Source organism: Mercenaria mercenaria, chromosome 17, assembly GCF_021730395.1.
Source record: "Mercenaria mercenaria strain notata chromosome 17, MADL_Memer_1, whole genome shotgun sequence".
NCBI lineage: Eukaryota > Metazoa > Mollusca > Bivalvia > Venerida > Veneridae > Mercenaria > Mercenaria mercenaria.
The window spans coordinates 7027686-7052115 of record NC_069377.1 but is presented as its reverse complement, the minus strand read 5'-3'; the positions used below and the strand labels follow the sequence as shown (position 1 = coordinate 7052115).

At 33.0% G+C, this 24430-nt stretch overlaps 2 protein-coding genes across 3 annotated transcripts; one reads left to right on the top strand and one right to left on the bottom strand.

Annotated features, from left to right (window-relative positions):
* The first annotated feature begins 6712 nt into the window (after positions 1-6712).
* Positions 6713-10880, top strand: LOC123536971 (uncharacterized). Its single transcript, XM_045320498.2, has 4 exons — positions 6713-7814; positions 8624-8794; positions 9070-9198; positions 9634-10880. The coding sequence occupies exons 2-4, from the start codon at positions 8719-8721 to the stop codon at positions 9894-9896; spliced, it is 468 nt and encodes a 155-aa protein (XP_045176433.2). The 5' UTR covers positions 6713-7814; positions 8624-8718; the 3' UTR covers positions 9897-10880.
* A 3526-nt stretch (positions 10881-14406) lies between these two features.
* LOC123536941 (transcription intermediary factor 1-alpha-like) lies at positions 14407-21146 on the bottom strand. 2 transcript variants are annotated; one of them, XM_045320454.2, is made up of 2 exons: positions 20992-21146; positions 14407-16323 (listed from the first exon to the last, which is right to left on the bottom strand). In XM_045320454.2, exon 2 carries the CDS (start codon positions 16319-16321, stop codon positions 15101-15103), a length of 1221 nt encoding a protein of 406 aa, XP_045176389.2. In that variant the 5' UTR covers positions 16322-16323; positions 20992-21146; the 3' UTR covers positions 14407-15100. The 2 variants fall into 2 exon arrangements, with proteins under 2 accessions (XP_045176389.2, XP_045176390.2); XM_045320455.2 differs by lacking the exon at positions 20992-21146 and adding an exon at positions 17787-17935.
* Positions 21147-24430: the final 3284 nt, after the last annotated feature.

The following is a 24430-nucleotide window of genomic DNA, read 5'->3' as shown; positions in this document are numbered from 1 at the left end:
TACAGATTCCAAGAATATTTTGACTTGTTACATTTTCAATTATCGTTCCATTGATAAACAGTTCAAGATTCCTTGCTTGTTTCGTTTTATAATTTGTACTTAGAAGCATACATTTTGTTTTTTCCGGATGCAATGACATATTATTAATTTTGCACCATGTGTTAATGAGGATATATAATATTAAGTACCCATTACTGTCGCCATATATGTATATGTATGTGTTTACCACATGGGTCGATGACCTACTGGTGTTTATAATATAAAATGTTGAAAAAAAAAATATCTTGAATCTATCTTTTACATTTCTGATGTTTGTGGTTGGAATATCAGCTTTCAGAGAATCTTTGAGAATTAAAAGTGTTATTTGTTGATATAAGAAGTTCACATTGATAGAATTGTTCCTGAATTTACCTTGCTTTGATCGATATAGAATATTTAAATTAATAGTTATTTCTTGCTAAATCTTCCTCTATTATATATGAAATAATTATCGCAAATAATGATTTTTCTCAATACAGGCGATAATATTTGAGCATTCTTGTTGTCGTAAAACAATCTCAGAATATTTTCAAAGCATTAAACTATAATTGATCATAAGCAGACACATTTCGGCTGTAGAGTAGATAGGAATTCCTCATGTTGCTTTTTATACCAATTAACTTAATACTTTACGGGTGACAGTCGTTGAGGTCAATTGATGAGTAATGTGTTGCCTACTTCAATATCTTGACAGAACATCTATAATTGATCTCCCATGGTATCCAAAATTTTCATCCAAAATGCCTTGAGGACTTCTCTTTGAAAAATGTTTCTCGTTCTATTTAAATAAGCTAAATAAAAGATGACAGGAAAATATACAATGTACGTTGTTTGAATTTGTTTGCCAGAGCAATATGTCAAACAGTTGTGCAGGAATTTTCGGACAGACTAATAAAAATTCTAAGCGTGATGTAATGGAAGCGAATCCATTCAAAGTTTGAATTGATGTGGCAATAATCTAGTTACAGAAAGACTTTTTAATATTGGAAAAGTTATGAGAATGTTTCTTAAAATGATTTTGAATATCGAAAGTTGTGAAATAGTCGTTCGGTCGCTTTGTTTATATTCTAAACATTCGTTTCTTTATTCGTGTTTAACATATTTCTGCTTTTTGCAAATTTAATACTAGTTTTTTTTTCTCTGAAAATTGCACCACTGTTGTATGATAAGCTAGGCAGATTTTTATTTGCGGGTGGTTTGGGGGCATCTAATTTAAAATATGGCGCGCTAGTGCACCATCTGATTGAATGCTACATTTAGAAAATATATTCAAATTCGTGTTAGCGGTTTATAATGCTGCTCTTTACTTCCCCTTTAAGGTAGTTCTGCACGTTTGAATTAAAAAAAATTCTACAATGTAGAATTTGATTAAACTCTGATTTTTCAAAACTTCAGAATATACCTAGAAAATTCAGCAAATAAAAAAGATAGGGTCGTGTGCTTGATTTTTTGCTAGACTGATTTGAAAAATTTAGACCTCATGCAATATTTCATAATGGGAGTCTATGGGAAAATCATAACTTTCATAACATTTTCGCGAATAGAATTTTTTCTACAATGTAGATTTTGATAAAACTTCTCACGGTTGTTAATAAACATATGGACTATAGTTTGGTGAAATAAAATGTATAGGTCCGTGTGCTTATTTTTGAGATATCTGACCGTGATTAAAGCGAACCGGACATTTCACGCTAATTTTAACTCATTATTTTGAATTTTTTAACGTGCCGTATGTTTTAATATCATATTTTGACTTTAGAAATATAGCAACAGTGCCATTGTAAAAAATTTACTCACAGGTTTCGAATAATTCATAAATTGGTTTTCATTTCCGTACGCCGAATCCAGGCTTTATTCTACGTTTTCCGGATAAATAACGTTACGCCATCACTTCCGGTTTTTCAAACGTGCAGAACTACCTTAATATTAAGTAAGGCTTTATTTGTATGATTTTTGTTATTTTCCCTATGTCAGAAAATTTTCTATCGGTCTCATAAGAAACTTTATTCATTAGTTGGATTGTCTTCCAGACCGCTATATGATTTAAAGTGTTCTTCGCTTTGGTTTTTTCGTTTTATGTTATTTCGCCTGTTTATTCTAATCTGATTGAATAGAGCTTCTATTTTGTTTGATCTTCATGGCAGAAATATGTGAAAATGATTTTTGTAACCAAATTTCTTATTAGCTTTTAGAATATCTATTATGATAAAACGCCAAATTAAGCCAGATAAATGTAGTTTATGCCTTGTCATCTTCCCTGATATTTTGACAGGTTATATTTTACGTCAGTAAAACTTGCCAGTCGTTGTCACTAATCTTAACATCTCTCTAAAGTTAAAAGACGTCTCAAGCAGTATAGTTGTTTATGCATTTCATAGTACATTTATGAGATTTTTCACACATCTAGACAAATATAATGTTAACAATATTTTGAATTACAACCAAACGAATACTGAAAATCAAGTTTTTAATTCCCTTTACGAATGTGTGCGGGTTGCTGTGGTGACACAGTTAAAATAGTATCCTGATTGATAGTTACTATGCGACATTTTGTCTTCTCGTGCATAAATTTTCTAAATATTCTGTTAAAATATAAACTATATCTAAATCAATTGTCAACGAATGATAAACGGGACTAAAACTATTTTAAAGAATAACAATTATTGTTATTTACACATAATGAAACTAAACGTAAAGTTCTCTTTGTCTTCTTTTCCTTACTTTCTAACTCCCTTTTCATTGCCGACTCGTTGTCACAAATTGCTGCTGCAGCTCTGAAATAAGACCAAAAACATTTCATTTCACGTAGTATGACTTTAATTATAGCTTCTCTAATAATTCAAAAGTAAAATCAAATGTCATTGATTGAAAAAATGAAACGTTGAATAATGTGATATCATGACAACATTGCTTTTAAGAAAAACATAACTCGATCAAAACAAATAGCCTTATTCTTTAGTAAAGGTATATGCATGCACATCAGATTTTCCTTCAAAATATGCGAACTCAGATGATTTAAATTAAAGGTAGCAGGGTACACTTCGAATTTTGGCCCCCGTCAATATTTGTTATAAATAGAACTTCGTGATTTTGCATGTCTGTAAATTAAGGTGAGAGATAATGATTATTCTTTCTTTAGAAAATTTATACAGCCGATACATGTAAAATTCTGATGTCAGTTGGAAAACTAACTGCTGGTAGCTTTGTACGATCAATGAGACACCTTTTCGCGGAAAAAAATCAAACCACGGAAGGGTTCTGTGCTTGTTGATTGATACTCAGGAACACTTTCGCTTTTTTGTGAAAAAAAAAAAACGAGTTGGATGGGCCCCATTCCGTTTATATCCTGACGTTCAGTAAGGACTATTAAATTGAGAAATGCAATAAAATTGGGCATTGATTGCAGGCTGTTCAAAAAGTGCAGAATTGATGATTTGGCATGCTATTTTTCATGGATGGTGTAAACCTTTCGTTTTGATAACTTTCTTTATTCTTGTATGAGAATCCCGATCTTGCCATTAATTAAAAGCACAAAACATGCACGCAATTTATAAAATGACCACCCTGATTCTGCTCATAAGGGAAGTGCAATATTGCGACTCGCTACATGTAAGACCGTCTGTGCCCAAAATTTTCGCATCTAAGTGTACCCTGCTACCTTAAGGGAAATCTGCCAAAATTAAATTTTGAAAGAACTCTTAAACTTCTACGGTTTCACATAGTTTAGAACCTCTTCTTCGATATTCTAAACTTTCTGGGGAATTAAAACCCTACCTGACGGCACAGCAGCTCAAAACTGTTACGGTGAGGACACATAAAAGCATAAAAGTCAATATACACGCATACGATTTTTTTGGATTCTAGCTCCAGTAACAAGGTTCTGGTACAGTAAAAACATCATTTTTATCGTTATTAACCCATACAGCGCATATTTGGCCCACCAGCTATGCATTTCGTCAATCAGGGGGATGTTCGGACGGTGGGGACCCCATGAAATAGGAAAATATGGGGTGGGGACATTTTATTTTCGAAAAATAGCGCAGAAATGCCCTTATATCATTCCTAATGACAAATTACGTTAAATCATGTCAGAAAATGGTAAAAACGGATGTATTGTACGTTCTTTGTCACGTAGCGACAAATTGTAAATTTTGGCTAAATTTGCGCATTAGGGGTGGGCAAGTTTAGATTCTCTCATATAGACTTCTTTTCATTGTATTGAAAACATTTTTATTTGGTTTAATTTGCGAAAGACATATAAAAGTTCAGAACTAGTAAAACCCTCCTTTGCACATTAACTGAAAAATCTTAAGGTAGCAGGGTACACTTCGAATTTTGGCCCCGTCAATATTTGTTATAAATAGAACTTCGTGATTTTGCGTGTCTGTAAATTAAGGTGAGAGATAATGATTATTAATTCTTTAGAAAATTTATACAGGCGATACATGTACAATTCTGAAGTCAGTTGGAAAACTAACTGCTGGTAGCTTTGTACGATCAATGAGACACCTTTTCGCGGAAAAAAATCAAATCACGGAAGGGTTCTGTGCTTGTTGATTGATACTCAGGAATATTTTCGCTATTTTGTGAAAAAAAAAACGAGCTGGATGGGCCCCCATTCCGATTATTACGGACTATTAAATTGAGAAATGCAATAAAATTGGGCATTGATTGCAGGCTGTTCAAAAAGTTCAAAATTGATGATTTGGCATGCTATTTTTCATGGATGGTGTAAACCTTTCGTTTTGATAACTTTCTTTATTCTTGTATGAGAATCCCGATCTTGCCATTAATTAAAAGCACAAAACATACACGCAATTTATAAAATGACCACCCTGATTCTGCTCTTAAGGGAAGTGCAATATTACGATTCGCTACATGTAAGACCGTCTGCGCCCAAAATTTTCGCATCTAAGTGTACCCTGCTACCTAAACCTTACTTACCGCTTTCACAGTGTAACAAAGTGATCACACAGGCAAAAAGAGCGATTCATCTAAGAAATACGAAAAGAGTTCTTTCGTTTCCTTCCGAAATCGAAATCCACTCAGAAAGCAGATGAAAACGTTCCTAGAATGAAACGTTACTAGAGTAAAACAGAAGCTTTAGCCAAAAATTTACATAGTTATGCATGATCATTGATTCATAGGAATGGAATTTTGCGCCAAGAATTAACTTGTAAATCTCGAAAAATACAGTAGGGTCTGCAGTAATTAAGTAAACAATATTTAGCGTCATCAATCTATAAGTGAATGTTTCTCTGTCTTTCGTTTCAGACCGACTGTTGCTGCACAACGCGACTCGAATTTTGATTGTACAGCAAAGAATCAAAGTATATGGACAAGGTACAACGTACTCTATGCTAATGTCTACATTCAAAAATGACTCGTACACTAGTCCTTCTTTGTCTAGAATAACACACGCTTGTATTGTTCCCGGTACAGGAATGAATTCCACCATTGCCGAATAAACAATAAACATATGTCAATGCTAAAAATGTAATCCAAAAGAGCTCTTGATAACCTCGTGGTGCAGACCGATTTAACACATTTTTCAATAGATACGGCAACAAGCATCCATGCAGATACGTACTGTGGACATAAAGCTCTTATCAAATTTAATTTCAGAAGACGACGCCATGATTCCAATATTGTGAATATGGTTACTGCCAGGTCAGAAAATGCCAATGATGTCAGATACACCGCGATAAAATGATTTCTATTCTTTTTCTTGCCGAGTATGATAACAATCACTATGTTTCCAGAAATTGACAGTAACACTTGCAACGAAAGCACGAAGTTCGCAAAATTGTATAGCAACATGTAATAGCTCTTTGGAAGAATGTCGTAACAGTGTTTCTCGTCACCATACTTGTATTTGCTGTATTACAAGCTGTATTTGTGTTTGCAGTAAACGTTGAATTTTTTGTACTTCCAGACATCTTTGGTAAGTTGTTTATTTCTTCATCTTACGAAATATTTTACTGCATTATAAAAAGAATACTGTTGCTTTCCTTTGCATGAAAGCCAGATTGTTTGCTTAGTATTGATAATGATATTTACAACTCCAGCAATTTTCAAGTATGTTGAAGACTCCAAGAAATCAAGCGAAATGTGACACCTAATTTGCTATTATTTTGCTAGTTGAACGGGTCATCTATTATGGCTAAAAGACATATTAAAGACTATCAGAAGATCATTTGTCATAACAGTGACTTTAAAAGAGCGGAAACAATATTATCACTGCATACGTTTTGTGATGTTAAAGTGCATTTCAAAAAGTCTCCACTCGTACATAAGCATGTGTATTATTTCTATCACTTTATGAAAGGAAATATCTTTACTATGTTTTGTAGGACAAATCAAAAGCAAAATATAATATTTTAATGGAATGATAATTAATAGAAAAAAATGAATTCTTGTCAATACGGTCCTTCTATTCAAATATTTGTTCAATACCATCCAAAACAGCTCTGATTAATAGAAATTAATTGGCCTTTGCAATTTATTAGATGCTTGTTAATGGTGGGAACAATACTTTTTACTGTAAGGCATTGTTTGAAAATAAATCGAGTGAATTGTTTGCAATCAATAGCCTTGTTATTATGAACATTTCAATAGAAAATATTAAGCCAGTGACCATTTCATTGATTTAAAACAAATATATATATTGTGTCTCCAAGATGTCACTGTTTATTTTATTTGGAGCCTTAAAAAGCAATGGAAATCAAATACTGTGTCAATATTAGGTTGCACTAATTAATATTCAGCTACGGGGATGGCTAGAGGTTAATGAAACATCAAGAAGTTTTATTTTGTCAATGTTTTGATATGTTACTAGCTTGTTAGTGAACTTTAAATTTAATTTTATTAACAGGACAGCCATTCCGTATATATGATAGGAACTAAATGTAATTTCTAATAATGCAGTCAAATATATATTTGAGAATATTGGTTGGTCTACATGTTATGGTGATTTCAACAGATGGACTGCAACAAATATTCCGTTTGAAGAACCAATACCTTAACAAGCGTCTTCTTGGTTACAAGCTGTTTGAGAAAAACGTTTCGGGACATCACGCATGCGCATATGAGTGCATGTTTTTAGGTGCATGTAAATCCATTAATTATATCGGAAGTGATAAAACTTGTGATTTCAATTCGAAGGGAAGTGAGTCTGTTGATGCTTCCGAATTTGTGGAATCAAAGAGAACAATATTTTCAGATATTTCTGATTGGCCAAAGGTAAGATAAAAATCAATATATTTACCTGTTATTCATATAGCTATTTCACATAGTGTTGTTTATATAAATAAATAATGGTGACTTTTATAGCTGCAAACCATTCATTAATATTGAAGTAGCCAGTCAAGTAATAATGGATCAAAACAAAATTATAGCGGACTCGCTATGACTGAGTCTGTTCACGAGAGATAATGAAATATGCGAAATTTGCCAACCCCACATAGCCCAGCTTATTTACAATAATGCCACACGGCATTAAAAGACTGCTGTTGTCAATTTTCTGTTTATATTGCTTTGTTGCCCCCAAAGGATCTTCCAGTAGATTTTAATAATATTTTCCTACATAGAGTTATTTAACTATTTTAGTTTTTATATTGAGTGACATTTTTAATGACATGGTTAAGTGATTTGTATATAATTCAAGTCGAAGCGTCTATTTCAGTCCATTGCGAGCGGTTGTGCTTTCCATGTATGTGGTCCAAAACAGCGCTGTTTTCCACTTGGTGATAACGCACATCAATGCATCAATATAAGTAAGTGGAGTGTGCTTGCAGCCAACTTAAGTTTGAAATTGAAACTGTTTCACTGCAAAATCCAGTAGATTTGTAAATTTTTAAACAGAAATTTCAATTGTGGCTGCCTCCGACGTTTCAAATGCATTTCTGTTTAACAAATTAGAGCTTGCTTAGACCCATTTGTTGCATTTGAAATATAAAACACGTGATAGCGTTTGAAATCGATATTTACCGATATATTAGTGAAAGACAACATACTGTACACATAGATAAGTATGACACGTTCTCTTTAGGATAGCTTTGTTTACATGCTACTGACATTGCCAAAACAAATTCAAGTTTGTCCTTGAAGGCCTTTTAAAAGCCGTGAATTGTAAGAAATAGTCACTAAGCTGCAATTTAAAGATGACCCTTACCAAATTTATGATATATTTAGTTGTGTCAAAGGAAATCATGACAGTTTCTAAATATCTTTTGTGTGAAGAAAATGATATTTGGATTTAATTGTTAGGTTTGCAATAGTTTAAAACATTTGGTTAATTTCTTGAGAAATTTCATTTCATATTTGTAAGCTTAATTGTTATTTTTTTAATTCATTAATCTCAATTCGGTTTTTTGCATATAATACAGGGAATATAGCAAAAACCAAATACCTTTGAAATGTTTGTATACTTTAAAACGTAAAAATGCATTGCAATTTATCATCATCAAGTAATTATCCAGATTGCAAATTGAGTAAATGTGAAACGTATTAATACATTCTAGCACTGTAGAAAGTTTACACTCTTTTCGACCAATCCTTATTCTTAATTGTGTTTTTATGTTAGCATGTGACGAACCACAAAATTCGCAATACGGCGTTGTACAGCCAGGTTCAAATGTTGATTCTGTCCGTTCATACCTGTTCGCATGTCCTGATGGTATGTTTTTGAAAGGGGACACGAGGATAAACTGTCTTCTAAATGGAGATTGGACAATATTAGAAGCTACTTGTGTAGGTTTGTAAAAATATTTTCTACATTACCTGCTGTGGGCTTCAGCATTTCAGTAATTTAAAAGTAAAATTTGTTAACTCAGTTATTCGTTAAATATTATATTATTTTCAATATCAAACAAATTGATATTCTAAATTTTACATGTATCTACGGCTGATATTCCAGTAAGGCAGTGCTATAAAGTTGGCCATTGTGCTCACTCTTACAAGTTGACACCTGAAGTTTATTTTTAGAAACGCTAAACCCAAACACATACACATACACACGGTTTTTTTCAGTTTCTACTATTGGATCGACGTGCAACAGTAGTATAGACTGCAAGGAGACTGGAGCCGAATGCCTCGTAGGAAAATGTTTCTGCGGCCGACTGTATCGTTACGATGCTAACACTAAGGACTGTGTTAAAGGTATTGTCACTCATGATTTATTTATTTTAGAATGCTCATGTTGGCACGTTTTAAAACAAAAACTTTGTTTCGACAAAAACAAAACGTGAAAAAATTGGGAGAAATGGAAAACACTGTACGAAGGGGTTTGAAAAATTTGACTTTACACCATAGGAAAATTAAAGGCGATCTCCAAAGATATTACACATAATTGTCTGTAATGCTGACATCCGCTTTATGTTTCAAAACCCCTTCCATCAAAGTATTTAACGCTGTCTTTCTCAAAATAACAAAAATCTTTTACAGATTAAAATTGACTTTTTCATCAAAAATGAGGAAAATAGTAATTAGGTGATACGGTGTGATGATGTTTCTGTACGTATTCATAAAGCGATGCAATACCAGAGCGTATATTTTCAGTGTATATTTATTTATTTACCTTTGTTATTTTTGCAGTCTGTTCTGCTACTAAAGACACATTCACTGTGTATGAAAAAACAAGAATAGGGGCATATAATGACCTTGGTCGTGTCAAAGAGATCACCATCACCGAATGTCGTGAACAGTGTGCTGGTAATGATGATTGTTTATCATTTGAATACTATGAGGAGGAAGGCATATGTAATTGGAGCTCCGTTACCATGGAAATGATTGAAGATGCTTTTCCGGAGATTATAAAACCTGATCCTAAGGATTTATATAGCAGAGACTGTTCGTAATCTAATCTTCTAGATTTTTTACTCGATGACACAATATAAATGGATTTGGATTCAATCGCTGGTTTATCAACATATTTTGTAAAGTTGTACTTTTGTATAAACTTTTGGAATAATAGCAAAATAGAAAAAGTTGAAACTCTACAATTTCAATGTGAAGTTATCGTGCGTAAAAAGGCTAAATGGCGTTTCGTTGCTGTTAAAAAATAAATACAATATACTTTGTATACTTGTTTTCATTACTGCTCTGTTTAAGCTTATTTCATGTCTCAGAAAATATGAAAATACAACAATTTTCAGGCCAAGGTCACCGGCATAAGTTCAATAAATATAATATTTGAATTTATATGAACACACTTGTTCCCGTCTATTGAAACTGTAGATATCAGTGTTCCTGTTTTGTTAGGTTAATATAATGTATATAGAAAGAAGCAGCCATAGCACATACAAAAACATTGCTCATGCAACCTATATGACCCGTTTGTTTACATTTTCATATGTCTCCCCCAAATTCCTATCCTTTTTTTATGTGGCAAGGGACTGTCATATTATCATCGGCCACGGGCCTCATCCAATACAACAATCCCCTAGCATATAACAAAGCCAGTATAAAATACCATAATTAACAACGTTAATGGCAAACAGTGACTGAAATAATCACTTTTTGTAAGAATGCTTTTGATTTATTGGAAAATTAATTGATTTCAGTAAACGACTTGTTTTTCATTAAAGGCTTTTATGTATGTCCTGTCAATCTTATAAAAGAAATGTTTAAGTTGAGGCTGTATTGTTTGTTTAGTATTCAAAGTCTCTAATGTTTTAGTGACAATATAGTTCTCCACAGGTTGCTACTCATCTAGCTAAACGTAAATATGTTAAAGACACAGCTTCTAGCATCAGCTAGAATTTAGAATTAAAATGTCTTTAAATCAACAATATGTAGTAATTGTAAAAAGAAATTTCATTTTGTATACCCTTAAATGGTATTAGAAGATAACTGTGTAACCACTTGACAAATAAATCACGGAAACAAATGTTTGTTCAATGAAAAGGATATATATATACACACAAATAGCCTTTGTTTACATTTTCTATACCATTTACAAATGGCTTCAGGTTTTCGGCCAGACAAAGTTAACCCCAACAAACGTCTTCAAGTTTATAATATTTTTAAGGAAATGACATTCTAAAAATCTTTGGTGTATATGAATTACTAGTCCATGTATCACCCTTGTTTTCAGCCTTCAAAGTCATTGCCCAATTGCCTCACGGTACACGATTTAATAAGTCCGCTATTATTTCTTTGGTACACAGCTCTGCCAAAGGCTGTTCGAATTTCCAATTTGCGTCCCCACTTAGGCGTTTTAGAACGAATTTATTATTTCCATTACCTATTAAATATCATTATACCCACCTAGTAATTGTAGCTAATAATAGGACAGACTGTCCATAAACAACAGAAACTTACTTGATAGCCAACAACATTTCCTATTTTGTTTGTTTGTTTTGGGTTTATCGCCGCTTTTCAACAGTTTCCCCACATGAACCCGAGGTGGAGGATGAATGATTACAGACACAATGTCTTTTATCAAATTGTCGCGGAGAACATACGCCACGCCCAGGGGATCAAACCCACGACCCCGCGATCCGTACACCAACGCTCCTCCTATTGAGCTTAGCGGGCGGGCTAGAAACATTTTTAATGCATTATGACATCGTCAAGGTTAAGGTTAAAATACTTTCTGAATGCTTCTCGTATTTTTGGAGCGGGTTTGAGAGAAGCGAAACGATTAATCCTTCAGATTTTATGATATCACAGAAAAAAACTTTTCTCCAGACGTTACTAATTGGTCTTCTAAGAGAATGTACATGAATATTCTGAAGGAATGATCAGGTTTATACTTTCGTGGAAAAATTTCATGATTATTTTGTGCACTGTTTAACCTTACTATTTGCAGGAAATACTCTGATCTTTTACACGTTATGAAAATTGATAGTGCACGTCAACTTAATAAGATGTAATCTGTGCTAACTATAGACGTGATGTTGCTGTACAATGGGCTGCATTCTTCCAAAATGAGGATTTTTTTTTGTTCAATTCTTTTAATATTCTTTAAATGTAGTACAAGTAGATATCGTTCGTAAAGTAAATGTTCTTACACATTTCTGTTTCAACTATATCAATATCAACATTCACACTTAAAACGCTTTCTCTTTGTATCAACACTATCATTTGTCGTCCGATATTCCTAAACGATGACTGACTCGGTTAAATGATGTAGGTTATTAAAGGCTTCATTACCCATCACTAACATTTAAATCATTCTGTTTAAAGTAGTTTGTTTGCGTCATAAGTAATTGATCAAAAGTATTAAATTGGCATTAATTGCCGATATATCATATTTCTTTTTAATTTGAAAAGAAAATCAATCAGAATGCCTCATATGATAACTGAAAATTTGCTATAAATTTCTTTCCTAGAGTTTTGCTTACTTTTATAATTCATCCGCAATGTGATGCCAATATTTTTTTCGCCGGACCCACTCAATATGTATAAAACTGAAAAAGCGGTACTAATTAGTCATTTCGCGAACTACTGTCTTTAATATTTACAAGGTAAGAACGTTAAAAATCTAATCCATATTTCAATATAAATATTATTTAAATAACAGAAGATATTTAATAATCGATAACAATTCGTCATCACAACTTCATCACCAACCTGTTTCATTTAGTGGAAACTTTTAATCATTCTGTCATAAAATCTGAAAAGTAGATCCCTCGGAAGCATCGAGAACGAGTCAAACAGTGAAAATTGCAGACTCGGTTTGATTGAGTCTGTTCATGAGCAGTAATGGAAAACGCAACGCTGCCCACGCCCCTTAGCACCGGCTTAAGCGGTATTCAATCTTCAAATAAAACTTTGGCCCTATTTCAAGATATTTTCATAACTTTTTTTTCGCTTGACTCTCTGTTTAAACTCTTCAAGAAAACTGTGAAATTCAGGTGGGCGATCTGGGGACATCATGGCCCTCTTGTTTCTGAATGAACCAGCAATTTGGCAAAATGACAATTATTTGTAAAAGTCTGTGCCCTCAAAAAAGTGTTGCAGCATCTTTTCACTTTTCGATCGGTGTGACGGACATCAGATAACAAGCAATGCATTGCGCTTTTTCCTCTACTATATACAATAAAAGAACTTATTTTCAACATTTAGCATTCCAACAGAAATGCATGAGAAGAAATCATAGTGATAACGCTTAAAAAACTATATCTAGTTTTGCCAATACCAAATTCAAACCAAAATTAATGACTAAAAATCGATTAACTGTACAAAAGCAGAGTAAACCTTTGTTCTAGTATTAGGCTGCGATAAGCGATACCAAAACGCACAATCTGAAATACTATTTTTACAATAAAGGGGCATTATCTCATTCATTTATCAGCTACTCAACATTCATATAGAACATATTTATGGACTGAAACACGCGAGATTGTATTCATTGGAAGTATTCAGGTTAAAAATGCAATTAAAATGTAATACACGATAATGTTATCTTGCAAATCAAAATGTTATCTCATTGAAGTTATATAATTATTTAATTTATTAGCTTTGTATCGAAAAATTATAGGTTATTAGCTTTGTATCGGAAAATTATAGGTTATTAGCTTTGTATCGAAAAATTATAGGTTATTAGCTTTGTATCGAAAAATTATAGGTTATTAGCTTTGTATAGGAAAATTTGCGGAAATACTGCGCGACTTTAGGAGCGCAATATTCTTCCGCTAAAGAAGAAGTGCATATTTCCAGATTCAAAAATAATAATCTTTTTATTACATACGTATCTACACGTATACATGTAATGTAAATATTATCAATTTGTTCAATAGCCTGAATAAAATTGACAATACTGAACTAAATAAAATAATCAATGCAACGACACACATTCAATTGCGTCACGTGAAGTATGGAAAAATATTGACGTTTCCTATACCATTGTAACCTTTTTCTTGAACCCGATTGTACTACATTTCGTATCTAAGAAAGCAGGTGTTCTTTGTTATTTATCTCTAATTTGCTGCAAAACAAGCGTTTCTAGTACTTGAAAAGTTGAAAACTTATACCGAATGTCGTTACAAAATTGATGTTCAATTTCCTACTAAAATCATATATAAAAGTTAGAATGTAAACTTACATAAAAACTGTCATGAAGACCTACTTTTTATTTTATTTTCTTGTTGGGAATTGATTGAAGAAAACTATATTTGAAAATCAAAATCTTTGACTGCTCAACTTTAATTTTCAACGGCCAAACATCTATAAGATGCATTGAATTCTTTCTCTATATTTTCCACCTCTACCATTTATTCAAGCTTTTTCCAAATTAGCCGTGCCATGAGAAAACCAACATAGTGGGTTTGCGACCAGCATAGATCCAGACCAGACTGCGCGCATGCGCAGTCTGATCATGATCCGTGCTGTTGCTAAGGATGCAAGAAATTAAACCAAAAATAATAACAATATACAATATAATATACAACTAAATCACCCTTTCTATTAGTTCTTTATGTGTTTCATTCTTACAAAGCCATTTTGTAATTTGACTGCATTTTTTTTTTCATAGAAGTTAACTCCAAACATGTTTAATAAATCAAATTGTAGTGTGATCACAGGTAACACTGAATTTAATGTATGTAGTTCATTTTATACTAAACACTTTCAACAGCTGATCACCCCAGCAGCCAAGATAGACTTCATCATGATGATGACTGTAACATAAAGAGTATGGCCGCTGTAGACCATATATCATTATCTGACCATGCTTCATGTCTACTGAGATATGATGAATCGTGTCATTATAATAGCAGCACACCAGTAGTGATCCATCATTTAACATCACCATTCCCTGTGGTCCTCTAAGTTTCTCGTGTTTGTATACAGCTGATACATCACCTTGTAATGTTATACTGACTACACAGTGGCTACCAGAGTCATTGATATAGATATGCTTGGAATCCCCACTAAGTGCAACATATCGTGGTTCATTGAATATGTCATCATTCAGAGAAATTATATTCTGGACATTACCTTGTGTATCCAGTACCAGCACACTTTTAGGGTTGTTGCAAACAACATAGAAATGATCTTGAAGATGAGTTAAAGCCATACATTTGCCTTTTACTGGAATCTTCTTGACTACTGACAGCTAACTGGATGTTGACATTAAATATACCGCTCTCTCGTCAGGCAATGTAACTACAAAATGATCCCTAGACACTGCAGTAATGTCCCATGGTTCAGAGTCAAGTCCTTTCTCTTCTATGACAGCCTTATTATATATGTCTACGATCAACAGCTTCTTGTTGTTGGAATCAGCTAATACCAGTTTGTTAGAGGATAAGACAGCACATCCCCTGATAACGCAGAGACACTTATCTGACTTTGTGCTTATATCTATATCTTCTTTATGTGTTAATGTATATTTTTCTTTATATATTTTCTTCTTCATTGGAACAACCAGACTAGGAGAGAGATTTAACTTTCCAAATGTGTCGTCTTTAGACAAAATGTTTTCAAGATCAGTATTCCTCTCAAATGAGTACTGCATATCCGACTTTGCTAAATGTTCATCTGCAGTCTTCACTTCATCGGACTTTAGTTTACATTCAGCTCGTTTAATGTATATATACAGTTGTCCGTCTTGTCGTGCATTTTTACTAGCTTGTAGGCTTGACTGCAGTTTCTTGATTTCAGTAGAAATACTGGCTATTTCATCGAGTACCTTCTCAATTACCTTTTTATCTTTGAACTTCTTTTTGTCTGCATCTTTCAGAATATCTTGCTGCAGTTGATCTAGGCGCTCATTTATTTCCTTCCTGAAGTTGAGGATTTCCTTGATTATACCAGCATGACAATTATCTATCTCTTTATCTCTGACTTTAGCCTTCTTCATGATATCCTCTGCGTCTTTCATTTTCTCGTTCAATTTTCCCATGATATCTCTGTATTTCTCACTGTCCCCTATTCCTGCACATTTATCGGGTATGTAATCAACCTTGCATGTCCTATGACCCAAGATGATGCAGTCATTGCAGCCAAGGGCCTCATGTGTTTGACAGAAAAATTTAATTATTTCCCTTGAATGCACAGAACATTTTTCAGTACATTCCTCGGAATCTTTACCGGTAACGACATGTTTAACAAGGTTGTCTTTATCAAGAAGTTGGTGATTCCGTGAGGCTTTTGTCCTCTTGTGACATTCAAAGCAATTTCTGCATAGATATTCCTGGCATTCCACACAAAATCCGTGAGCTTCCACGTGCTGACCGATGGTAAGACAAGGCTCAAAACAGTTGTCAAAGTCCTCTGCAGAACTTAGTGAAGCTGAGTCCTGGATATCTGACAGTTTACGTCCCGACACTGCCATTTCTGAAATAGAAAATAAACATTTAAGATAAAATAAACACTTTACAGGCAAAATTTGTGACGAACACACTATTTTTCCAGTCAACTTTATATTAGTTAACATATTCACTTAATATTTACTTCAACCAGTAACATATTAGTATACTAATCAGATATTAACTGTATGTCTGAATGTTTGTTCTCCTATTAAAAAATGTATTCTTTGAAAGAATTTTGGTAGAACTGGGTTTGTTCTAAGAAATATTTTGATAGATGTAAATATCTTGGTGTGTGTAAGTATACTGTTTTGCTCTGTTTTCAAGACAGTGACTAAGAGAGCGTCTGATTATGAAACTATCATTAAGGTTTCATGTCAATCAGATTGGAAATGCTAAAGTAATGGGCAAAAAGACTGCATAATTTCCCCGAATTTGATCCGAGTTACTTTAAAAACTAATAAAAGCTCTTCAGTGCATGTCCTATATTTTGCCACGATAGTTTCATGACATGTAACTTGTAAGCGGATGGCTTAACATTTATACATGTTTTAAATGTATTATTTTGCTAATCAATTTCTTCTATGGCTAGAGCTTGCCCATGAAAATGATTTAATACAAGTCTCTTTGGGCTGAAATTTCACAGGTATGTTTTAGTTATACTGAATATTGTAGACTGTTTAGAAGGTTTGCTGTCTTGGTAATCTTAAAAAAGAAGACCTTAATTTTGACGGCCATATTGTTTTGAGGGGAGAAATTTTGTTATTTCTTCTGATACTTTAAAGGTGGTAATCAGATTTTGGCCAAGTAACAAATTTATTTAAAACTTTAAAGATATCCAATGCGCACCTTTCACTAAATATAGTTATTTTTATTTTTAGTAACTGTAGAAATTTATTGACATGAATAGTTATGAATGTGTGCCTAAGAGTAAAAGATTATAATAGTTTATGAAACTAGACTTATTCTTTTATTCTTTTTAGTCATTTAAGAAGCGTGTTGCCTTTACTTATAACAAATGTAGTGTAGAAATAATTCACTTAGTTTTGCAGCACTGACCGTTATTCAGACTTTAAAATAGCCCTAAATAATGGTTTTAAAAGGAATCCTAGCTTTTATTTGAAATAATTAAGTCAGTGGTGTCGGTCATGCTGATTATTTAATCTCAAAACCAAAGTGTAACTACAACGTTATGGCCGATTCAAATTATAATATCCACGTTGTTCACGTAACGAGGACAGATGCAAAAACTGACATCAGATTCTAATGCAAAAAAGAATATACTCGTGATTTGGTTTACATTTGAACATACTTTTGGTATAACATATTCCTTACGTAGCTACTTCATGAAAGATTAAACATAAAACATGTTCTTAAATATGTGTGTCCTTTATCATGAATAGTTTGCACGTTTTAGCATGGTTTTTTTTTTTTTGTTTATTTTAAAAAACATACAACATAATGATGTGTAAAAGGAAAACAAACGTTTACCTATTATTTCTGAACGTTAATACATTGATTATGGATAAACATTTAACTTTCCACAACATCAACACCTTTTACAAAAGCAGATAAGAAAGAAACTTTGTTTACTCCTATGTAAAATTCTATTTTACTTCCTTTCGGAGAAAATGTCTATAAATACCATGTTCTAGATATCTAATGGATAAGATCTAGTGATAATTATCAGGTGGCTGATTTTTTTAATATTTCATCAAACATAAGTTTATCTTGAAAATATAAAAAATTGGCAAAAAAATTTCGAGCCATTTTCCCGTTTAATAGACAAGTGTGCCATTTTTTCTAAAAATCTAAAAAATTGAGAATGTCGTTTTTCTTCATTTTTTTCATAATTTTGAAAATAAAAGTGACAAATACTGTCTAGCGCCGTAGACCTTTGTATAACACACATAAAGATGTAAGTTTCATTGCTGTAAATAGAAAAATAAACAAATGAGAGAAAATAAACCGATTTTTTATCACTTTTTAACGTGGCGCCAAAACAGACGTGCATGGTAATGTTTGCGACGTCATAGCCAAAACGTTTCACTAGTAACCAAGAAAACAGTTACACATTCATGCCGGGGATAACTTCTACTTTAATATGATATCAAAATTATATGCATGTTGTAAAAAAATTACAAAGTGCTATTCCACCTTAACTACAATTGCATAGAAAATTACAAGTAAATGCTAAAATTAGATTTTCAGTTAAGTATTTTTTTCCCAATTCATCTCCTACATAGCCTTACCTCTATGAAAAGACACATGATTAATCTTTAAACAAACTGATACATCAATTTAGATGTCACAAATATCAGTTGGCAATGAGAATAATGTGACTGTTTAAAAAAAATCCGGTATCATTTATTTATTTCAAATTTTATTGAAATTGTCGACATAAGTCTATAACGCATTTTCTGTATGGGGTCGCAGGGGTGTGTGTGTGTTGGGGGGGGGGGGGGGTGAAAACGTATTTCAAGCTTTGCAATCTTCTACATTCGATCTAAAAATGTGTTAACTATATTTTCTTGAAATTCTACACACGAAAATATTTTCAGATCACAACAGTCAAACTCATTTTTTGGGTTATTTTTGGTTTTACCTCACCATAGCCCTAATAAATTTCTGTATATAGCCTACTTCAGTTTAAAGTTTAAATTTACAATCAGGTTTAAAACAAACAAGTGGTATTTCAATCTTAAAATAATTTACATTCCAAATATCCGATTTAAGTTGCGTCCGAAATAATTCGTTACAGCGGTAGTATAAATGCTACCATTGTTTTTTATTATGGGGGGGGGGGGTGTATACCTGGATAGAACCACCGACCTTCCGTAAGCCAGCTGGATGGCTTCCTCACATGAAGAATTCAACGCCCCGGGTGAGGCTCGAACCAACATCGGTGAGGGGCAAGTGATCTGAAGTCAGACACCTTAACCACTCGGCCTTGGAGGCCCCCATTGTTAACTGCTTAACCTGAAACAGGGATGCGAAAGAGTTTTAGTACATTTTCGCATTCGTTTTTCATACGGAAAAAAATCTATCTCAAATTACTATCAGCAAAGACTTAGTCAACATTATACTTAATCTAATCGGCATGGAATCTTTTTTTCACGACTCTGATAGTTTTCTGAACATCTCCCCAAAAGATTGCGTATACACTCGGCGATAAATTCTCCGGGGACAATGCACGAGAGTTTCATCGTTCCGATGATATCTATATACAAAAAAAAACGTTCACATTATTTTAGTTACAGACGCATGCACATTAAGGATAATATACATTAAACATATTCAGATTATTTTTTTTATCTGTTTCGCACTACAAAAGAAACGGAAAATTCGTCGACTTTATGGAAAATGTTCTACCTAAATCGGGTACATTTCTTTGTCTAATAATGTCATTCTTTAGAAATAATTGAAGCAAAACGTATCAGTTCATTACATAGATAGTATCATTCCTTTGTGGGAATAACACGTCTTTTTTTCATGTTATAACGTAGATCTCAGGAACATAATCAGGAACGTAGACCGACGGATTATGCTGAAAACGTGTTAAAATATTTAACGAATTTTGCGGATGTAGTTCTCTTTAACAACTTTTGATTTTGCTTTAAAATGATGTTGTTTTTGCTTTAAAGGGATGTAATACGTTAATGTTGTGTCAAAGAACTAAGTTTAAATAGCACGTCATGTCCTTATGTACAATTCTATAAGAACAAGTTTACGTAACGTTTCCCTTTGCGTACAATTATATCGTTTATATTTTTAATTCATTTATCAAAAGGAAATTTTTTAATTCATATTTTCAAAAGGATATATTTTTATTCATTTATCAAAAGTAAGTTTTAATGTAAACAGATAAATAGAATAAGCATTAGAGGTTAGCAAATTCTGTCAGATATATGGCGCTATCGCACATAAAAATTATCCATGATTTACATCGAAGTCACATAAAAATTCCCATCCCTGTGGAATATTATGTACTGATTTTGGCGCCAATTTTGCAAGATTTTACCCTCCTGGACCATAATATACGCTCTTCCGGAAAACGCAGTTACAAATGTATATAAGAGGGAAGATAAGACTTTATGAATATTGTCCATTATCTTCTGGGTTTTGCAGACTATAATACCAGTCGTGCACTTAGTATTGTTGACACCCCAAAATATTCCGCAAGAATTAACATCGGTCTCAAAACTGAACATTGGAGCCTTTGATGTTTTGTTTTAAAGTTTACAGACTTTTCTTTTAATTTTACAAAACAAATAGTCCGATAATAGTATCTTTCCTTCGAATTACAAGAAAAGCTAAGTTCCTATTCGTTGATCTCCCATTTTATCTGTTTTAAAAGGAATCATAGCTTTTACTTGCAATAATTAAATCAGTGATGTCGGTCATCCTGAACATTTAATCTCAGAACCACGATTCAAAACAACGTTCGTATCAAATTCAAGTTATGATATCCGTACTGAACTTGTAACCCAAGCAGATTCCGGGTTCACGGCAAAAACTGACATCAGATCCGAGTGTAAAATGACACATTTAAGAAATTATATATTCGTGGTTAAGTTAACTTTATGCTTTTGTCATCTCATGTTCCTTACGCAATTGCTTTCATGAGAGATTATCCTTCATCGTGAATAGTTTGCACGTTTCAACATGTTTATGAAAATATAACACAAATGTTTACCTATTACTTCTTAACGTTGATACTACTCCTGAACGTTGATACTTTGATTATGAGTAAAGATACAACATTCTAGAACGGCAACACGTTTTAAAAATGAAATGTTTTTAAACAGATGAGAGAGAAACTTTATTCCGTTCTGTTTTTGTAACATTGTATTTTACTTCCTGTTGGAGAAAATGTTTATAAATACCATGCTCTAGATATCTAAGGGATGTAATGTTAATTATTAGGTGGCATGTATAATACCAAAGTTATCGCTCTTTAACTATAAATACATAGCCTTAAAATATTTTTTTCCATCTTCCTACTTACATAGCCGCATTTCTTGATCAAAATATATAATTCAACATTAAAGATATTAATACATCGATTTAGCTTTCACAAATATCACTTGATGACTGTTGCAATTTTTTAACTTATTTTTGATTTTTTGCAAAAGACTTATTTCTTTTGAAAATTCTAAATTAACAACCGTCTCATTACCGGGCACACGACTATTTGAGACCATTTCGTATAATGCTAGCATGCATATAAAAGTTTGATCAAAATGTTCCAATTTAAGTTAAAAAGGGGCATGAATTTGGAAACTAAGTCGGAGATTGATCCTTGCTCAGAATGGTCAGGTCAAATGAAGTTTGAATGCATTTAGCGCAATAAATTCCTGGTAACATAATAAAAACTTTCACCAAACTTCCTAATAAAAAAAGAGGCTTAAATTTCCAAATATAAGCCAGAGTTTTTGAAACTTGTCATGTGATGTCAATTCATTATGTCAAAGATGTGTGCAGAGTTTGAACGCATTTGGTCAAGCAAAACGTTTACAAAACTTCTATGTGGTATACAATGGGTATACTTTTGACAAAATATAATCTAGAGTTATGTAACTTGTCGTGTGTGGTCATATGATGCCAAGGACATGTGTTCAGTTTAGAAGTGTTTAGCCTTGTAGTTTTAAGGAATCCGGCTTACTTGCAAAGCACTTGTGGCGCGGACACTGATGCCGGTGGAAGGATGACAACAAAAGCTCGAATATTAGAAAATAAAATCAAACAATCGAGCCTAAAATCAATATTAAACAATGAAATTATCGATTCATCAATTTTCTTAATGATATGTTTGCTATCGCAAATCTCTCCGTGGTCTAGTGGTAACAACAGTGGTTCGAGTGCCCGCTCCTCCATCTAAAACATCTGTCATATGTCTTCCCATAGAAACCATATTTTTGTATTGAAATTGAATTGAAAAACCTGCACATTCTTCAAATACCCTACCATATATGATAACATTGCATGTACTTTGAAAGTTAACTAAGGATCTATCTTTAGTGACTGGCGGATGGACAGACAGACAAACTGGCAGATAATGCATTTGTTCTGTGAAACATGAAACGTGTGTATTTTTCAACTGTTGGTTGAACATATATTGTTTGTGGTCTGAACAAGTTGGTTGAAGTTTTGAAAAGTCGCAGATAGTATCACTTTAAGACACTTTCGGAAAAAAACCTGCATTTCATTTTTACGATGACAAACCAAAACACAAAAAAGACATCGCTAATCGTCTAAAATACATGTTGTTTCTTACTTGCTAAGTTGTAGTCATGAAAATATGTTTACTATGGTGGCTCGTTTCCGCTCTCTGTCGTGTTGGCGCCCCCGCCAGAATGAGAACACGACAGCACGAATAATGAATTTGATCGTGTTGGCGCCCCCATCAACGCGACATTAAGAGGAAAGTGCAAAAATAGGACTACGACACGATATTTTTTTCTGTCGTGTTGGCGCCCTATTTTGCCATGCTCTCGTGAATTATTATGTAATTTTTTGATTGAGAGTAACTGTTGTATTTTAAACGGAAGAAATCATATTAATAATAATTACACTTTTGTAAGCCAGCAAGGATCTTCAGTTGTAGATTAGTGTCTTGTACCATATGAAAGTTTGTCATTATTTACAAAGAGTGAAATTAAGCTCATGTCGGACTTGTTAAATGCCCTAGATATTGTTGATAAGATTGACTCTTCAGTATGTATTCCTGATCATTCTATGGTAATATGGTCCTTTGCTCTGGGGGAATATAAACAAAGACATGAATTTAGGTCTGAGAGTTCTAGTCATACAGTTTATGATAGGAAGAATGATCCTGTAGATATTATGAATAGTAATTACACAGTGTAACAAAATTTCATCTCTAAACTTGAGATCGAAGTATCGAACCAAAGGGACCTTAATGATATTTATGACCAATTCTGTGACTGTGTTAAGACTGAGATGAAAAGTAAATTAGCACATAAAACGGTGAATGTAAGTGTATCAGGTAATAATAAAAAATCAAAAAATCTTGGTGGAATGATGAATTGACTGAGCTTTGGAACAACTCTTGCAAGACTGAGAAACGTACGTTGAATTCAGATGGTTCTACCCGACAGAAACTGCGTATAGAATTCAAGGCCCAAAGAAAAGCTTTTGATAAATGTGTACAGAAAAGTAAACGAAGATATTGGTTTGATAAGCAAAAGGAAATAGGAAATCTGGCAGGGTCGAATCAAAGTGAGTTTTGGAGGAAGATAGGTAAAATAGGTGTAGGTCAGGAATATTTTAGAAAGGGGTTAAAATATTCCTTTTGAGGTTAAAAATGAGGATGGTTCTTTTTCAAGCCAGAAAAGTGATGTGCTTTGAAAATGGAAATCTAGTTTTGAGGGTTTTTTTAAATTCTGTAACTTTCTCAGATGTTGATAATTTTGATATTCTGCCTGAAAATGGAAATGATGTCCTTTTAAATGCAAATATATCAGTTGAGGAAATTATTTTCACTACAAATGCTATGAAAAACAATAAGGCGGTGGGATTTGATGAGTTGCCAGCAGAAGTTTTAAAACATTCATCGTTAGTACTAACATTGCAAGCTTTGTTTAATAAGTGTTTCATGCTGGGTCTTATCCCTGAGAGTTGGTCATATGGGATTATTAATCCTATCACTAAATCTTCCACCGCAGATAGAAGGGACCTCTTAAGTTATAGAGGGATAACCCTTACCTCAGTGGTTTATAAGATTTACTGTTTAGGAAGAATTTTGAATCATTGTTATTAATATTATGATATCGTTGATTTGTTTAAAGTATTAATTCCAACATTTTTTCATTATTTTTGTCAACCAAAAAACATCTGAAATATTCATTACACATTCAATGTTTCTTTTTCATTTTGAATTAATGTACATGTATCTATCAGTTTAATCATCAGTTTCTTAATTATGTTTTTCTTTTATTTGATGATTTCATCATTGCTGTCAATAATTACTTTTTACATCGATTATGTATGTTTATGTATATATTCGGTATGTACTAATTCTGTACACATCCGTTACGATTTGGGGCTGTCTTTCATGGAAAATGTGTTTTTAATAGATATTTATCTTTGTTTTGTGGGATTGTGAAGTGTAT